Genomic DNA, 5,273 nt, shown 5'->3' with positions numbered 1-5,273 from the left:
TACGCACTACCAAGTCCACAAAGAAACCAGTGAGTATTGTCTATTTCATTAACGGGATGACCGATAGAGGCTAACTTGTCACATATGGCCTTAAACTTCAAGCTGAAATTAGAAACAGATGTGGTACCTTTAGTTAGTTGCCGAAGAGAATCCTGAAGAGTATGCATCCTTTCAATTAATTCGTGGCTGTAATGATCAGCAAGAGCAGTCCAGATTTCATAGGAACTAGATAAGCAGAGAATCAGTGCCATGGACTCTTCGAATAAAGAGGATTGCAGAATGATACGGGCACGCTGATCAGATTCGTGCCAAGTAGTATAAGCTGTGTAAGTAACTAGAGGGGGGAGGATGAATAGCTACTTGATACGTTTTAACACTTTTTCGATTGATCACTAAATTTGATTAACTATGATCAACCAATTCAACTCAAACTTGACGTGTGTGGTGCATATGTTCAAAACGATAATCAAAGTAATGTAAAGAACATAAACACAAAGATTTATAGTGGTTCAGGTGGATATTAACTAATCCACCTTAATCCACTCCCCGATTACACTAATCGAGATTTCTTTCTTCACTAAGCACTTTTCTCCAAACCAACTGGAGATCCGATTTACAAGTCTTCAACTTCTTTGGTAGACAACAAACCTAATCTTTCTATCCCTTTGAAAGACCAACTCCAACCTAGCTCAACTTGCCTTTAACTTGGACAAGTATTAATCTTCAAATAAGATTAATCAACTTCCTAAGCCCCTTTAAGGAAGTAGATCACTAAGCTAGCCTATGCTTCTACTAATTGAAGTTACAAGACTTATACAAATTGTAATGGTAATCCTAAGACAATACTAGGACATACATTACACTAAGTGATAACTCCTAAATTATACATTATTTTTATAATATTTTGAGGAGTTATCTTGTTATTTTAAGGTCATTTTTATGTAAAAACACACTAAAATGGGCAAAAGGAAAAAGGGTATTTCTGATATTTTGTTTAAGTTATGTGCAAAACAGGAACAAAAATAGTGAAAATGAAGAATGTAAGATGAAGCCGCCGGCCTGAGGGCTATAAAGCCGCCGGCTTCCTCATGGATTTCCAGAATGTTCCAGTTTTGTTCGTGAAATATGTTAAACTTGGAGCCAAAGAAAAAGTGATGTAAAGCCGCTGGCTTCACACTGAAGCCGCCGGCCTCGTGGACACGGTTTCTCGACTTGCTGATCAAGTTCAAATAAATAAGGAAACCAAAATCAAAAAGATTTGTCGGATTAATAAAGCAGCCGGCTTGGCACCAAGCCGCCGACTTAAGTTAGACGGTTACACATTTTTGACTTAAGGATCATGTTTTACTTGGAGAGAAATTCACCGCCTCAGGGAAGCCGCCGACTTCACCCTGAAGCCGCCGGCTTGGGGCACCGTCTTGAAACATTATAAATAGAGGCCTTAGGCCAGAGTTCTTGAGATCCAATTCAGTTTTTTCTATTTTTCAGAATTCAAGTACGAATTAGTTAGGTCTTTATTTCCTTTCAACATTCAAGTTCATTATTCAATCATTTGTTTTTCAATTTCTTCCATGTCGGTATGATTCTTTATCTTATTTCTTATCCTTTATTTGTATTTACTTTAGTTATGGGCTAATAGCCTTACATATGCTTGAATCATGTAACATCTTGTGATCAATTGCCTGAACAGTTAAAATGTATGAAAGAAAACAGAAATCCAGATGTGGAACATGAAGCCGCCGGCTTCATGGACCAAAGCCACCGGCTTCATCTGGATTATTTAATATTTATATGTTGTTTATACTCAGATCAAATTAAAAAGTATTCGGCGGAATTATTTAGAAACTTCAACGAAGAAGCCGACTTCGTTGGCAAAGCCGCCGACCTTATGGGATATAAACAGAATTTATGTTTTGACAGAATATTTAGAATTCCTGTTATGTTTTATGTATGATTAAAGCACCATCGTTAAATTAATCTGGTTTACATAAATCAATTATTATTAAGTTTTAAATAGAACATCACTATGTTTAGAACTTGATAAACTTAAACACAATCGAATTGATTTAGTTGTGAGGATTATAGCTAGTAACTATAATTAGGGTTTGGTTAATCACACTAAATCTATTATCAGGTCTTAATGCAAACAGGAAGTCTAGCCATCTATTTTAGGGTTAACCTGATCAATTAATCTTGAAGTAGGTATTCTTAGGTCAATTATTATTCTGAGTTCGATCTTAATTCAAAAAGGCAATTGTGAACAAGGTGTGAAAGATTCAAGCATGTGTTCTCTTTATCATTGTTTATTTCTTCTAGTTATTTATTTGCAATTTATTTGATTCATTGTTATTTAAAGTTTAAAACCCAAATCAATATTCTAAAATCCACTCGTTCTCTTGGAATGAACCTTAACTTACAAAATACTAAACTACATCTGATCGGGTTTTGTTGCTCGTTAGGGTGTTAAAAGTAAATCATAAATTAAGATATTATAAATTTAATAGTAGATTAAAAAGGCACGCATTAATGCACACACTTTTGACATATCAACTTTTTGGCGCCGCTGCCGGGGAATCGCAGTGGAATCAAAAGAATATAAACTAAAACACCTATATACAAGTGGTGACTGTCTTCCTTTAGGGAAAGGTTGTTGGGCTTCCTATTTAAAGGGCTCTGCCGGAACCTAGACGCTGACGACCATTTGTTGGTGAATAACTTAAAATACTTAAAGCACTTAAAACACTTAGAATATACAATGAATGATTTAACACTCTCTATGGAAGATCACTTAAGAGCTTCAAGACAAATTCATGGAACTGCTATAATTTCACCAACTATTAAAACTAATTTCACTATTGAAAAACAAATATTAGACCTAATTAAAGAAGAATGTCATTTTAATGGAACTATTGAAGAAGATGCTTATCAACATCTCCGTAACTTTGCTAGTATGCGTACGCTTTTTAAATATAATCAAATAGAGGATGAACATATTTATCTTACCCTTTTTTCTTGGACACTCAAGGGAGAAGCTAAAGATTGGTTTAATCAACTTGCTGAAAGGAAAATTGCTACATGGGATCAAATGGTTGAAAAATTCTTAAAAAGATTCTTCCCACCTTCTAAAATGATAAGATTACAAAATGAAATAAATCAATTTAAACAAGAACCTCAAGAAACTTTATATGATGTTTGGACTAGATATGAAAAATTAATAAAGTCATGTCCTCAACATGGATTAAATGATGTTCAAAGATTTATGTAATTCTACAAGAATATTACTATAGCTATTAGAAAAGAAATAGACACCGCCGCTGGAGGTGCAGCCCTTTTCTAAAACTCCCGAGGACTTACAACAATTAATTTCCAATTTAGCCGTTCAGTCACATGATTGGTATCAATTTAATAAAAATCAACAAGAACATAAAATTGAAGCTAGAAATGAGATAATTTCCTTACAGGAAAAGATAGAGGTTTTGGAAAGAGAATTAAGAGAATTGAAAGAAAAACCTATGATAGAAAATATCTCCCATGTATCACAAGAGGAAACTATAAGTAAAGGATTAGTAGACGTAATGAGAGGATATATTTACAACCAAAATGAATTAAATAATGTTATTTTATATAAGATCTTTGAGTTATATCATAATCATCAAAGTTTGATATTAAATTTAGAAAAGGATCTATGAACCTTATCTAAGCAATTACTTTTAGGGAAACTGGAACACTACCATCTAATACCTTAGAGAATCCAAGGGGAAATTTAGAAATACAAGCTATAACTACTAGGAGTGGTAAAACAACACAAGACCCTGTCATACCTAGTCAAGAGAATAAACATGAACCACCTAATGAAGCTAGTACTACAAAAAGTAATGATGAAACTCCATTGAAAACAGATTTATCTTTTAAAATTGACAAACCTTTAGAACCCGTTCCATACCCTCAACAACTAAGGAAAGCCAAACAACAAATACGTATAGAGAATTTCGCTAATATTTTTAATAACATAAATGTTAATATCCCTTTAATAGATTTATTAAAAGAGAATCCACATTATGGAAAATATTTAAAAACCTTGTTATCTAATAAAGGAAAAGACGCTGAAAACTCTTCTAGGTTTATTATCACAGAATGTAAAGCCATTTTTCAAAAGTTTGACATACCCAAAAACCTAGGCGATGCAGGAAGTATTACTGTCCCGTGCTCATTTAATGATTCTAGAGTATATCAAGCATTAGCAGATACCGGCGCTAGTATAAATTTAATGCCATATTCATTATATAAAAGACTAGGTCTAGGAGAATTGACTCCCACTAGAATGTCTATTTGCTTGGCCGATAGTTCTTTTAATTACCCAATGGGGATAGCCGAAAACATACCGGTAAAAATTGATAAATTCACTTTTCCCACTGAATTCGTTGTCTTAGAAATGAAAGAAAATGATAAAATCCCAATAGTATTAGGAAGACCATTTCTACGAACTGCTGCTTTCGAATTTCAAATGCAGACTAAGACATATAGTTTAGGGATAGGAGACGACATAATTACTTTAAATAATAATCTTTAATTAGATCTCTCTTGTCCAACGATAAAATATATAGAAACCTGTATTAAAGAAGAAGTCAATGAATTTTCATCAATGGATATAGATGAATTTGTGTGTGAAATAAAAGAGGAAAATCTTGATGACGAGTTTGAAGAATTAATGAAAGAAAATTTTGTAACAGAAGAAGAACATGAACCTATAACTGATGAATTGAGAATAAAACATTCACTTGAAGTACCACCGAAATTAGAACTTAAAGAATTGCCTTCTTACTTAGAATATGTTTTTCTAAAAGATAATTCCGAACTTCCTGTTATTATATCTTCCGAATTATCTCCAAGTCAAAAAGAGCAACTCTTGGAAGTTTTAAAGAAGCATAAAAAGGCCTTTGCTTGGAAAACCTCTGATATTCCGGGAATTGACTCCACCTTCTGTACTCATAAAATTTTATTAGAAGAAAACGCAAAACCCGTAATTCAAAGACAAAGATGTTTAAACCCTAACATTGATGAAGTGAAAAAAAATTAAGTTTTAAAATTATTAGACGCATGGATGATTTATCCAATATCTGATAGCCAGTGGGTTAGTCTAGTACAGTGTGTCCCTAAAAAGGAAGGAACCACTGTTGTCCAAAATGAAAATAATGAATTAATTCCCACTCGAACCGTTGCCGGTTGACGAGTTTGTATATATTACCGAAAATTAAACGAAGCTACTCGAAAAG

General features: G+C 33.4%; 1 protein-coding gene across 1 annotated transcript; it reads left to right on the top strand.

Annotated features, from left to right (window-relative positions):
* Positions 1-2,755: 2,755 nt before the first annotated feature.
* LOC139860341 (uncharacterized) lies at positions 2,756-4,570 on the top strand. The gene is made up of 2 exons (XM_071849110.1): positions 2,756-3,261; positions 3,715-4,570. Exons 1-2 carry the CDS (start codon positions 2,756-2,758, stop codon positions 4,568-4,570), a joined length of 1,362 nt encoding a protein of 453 aa, XP_071705211.1.
* Positions 4,571-5,273: the final 703 nt, after the last annotated feature.

The sequence above is a fragment of the Rutidosis leptorrhynchoides genome, chromosome 7 (assembly GCF_046630445.1).
Source record: "Rutidosis leptorrhynchoides isolate AG116_Rl617_1_P2 chromosome 7, CSIRO_AGI_Rlap_v1, whole genome shotgun sequence".
NCBI classification, from domain to species: domain Eukaryota; kingdom Viridiplantae; phylum Streptophyta; class Magnoliopsida; order Asterales; family Asteraceae; genus Rutidosis; species Rutidosis leptorrhynchoides.
Note: the sequence above shows the minus strand (reverse complement) of the source record. Positions and strands in the feature narration are given on the sequence as shown.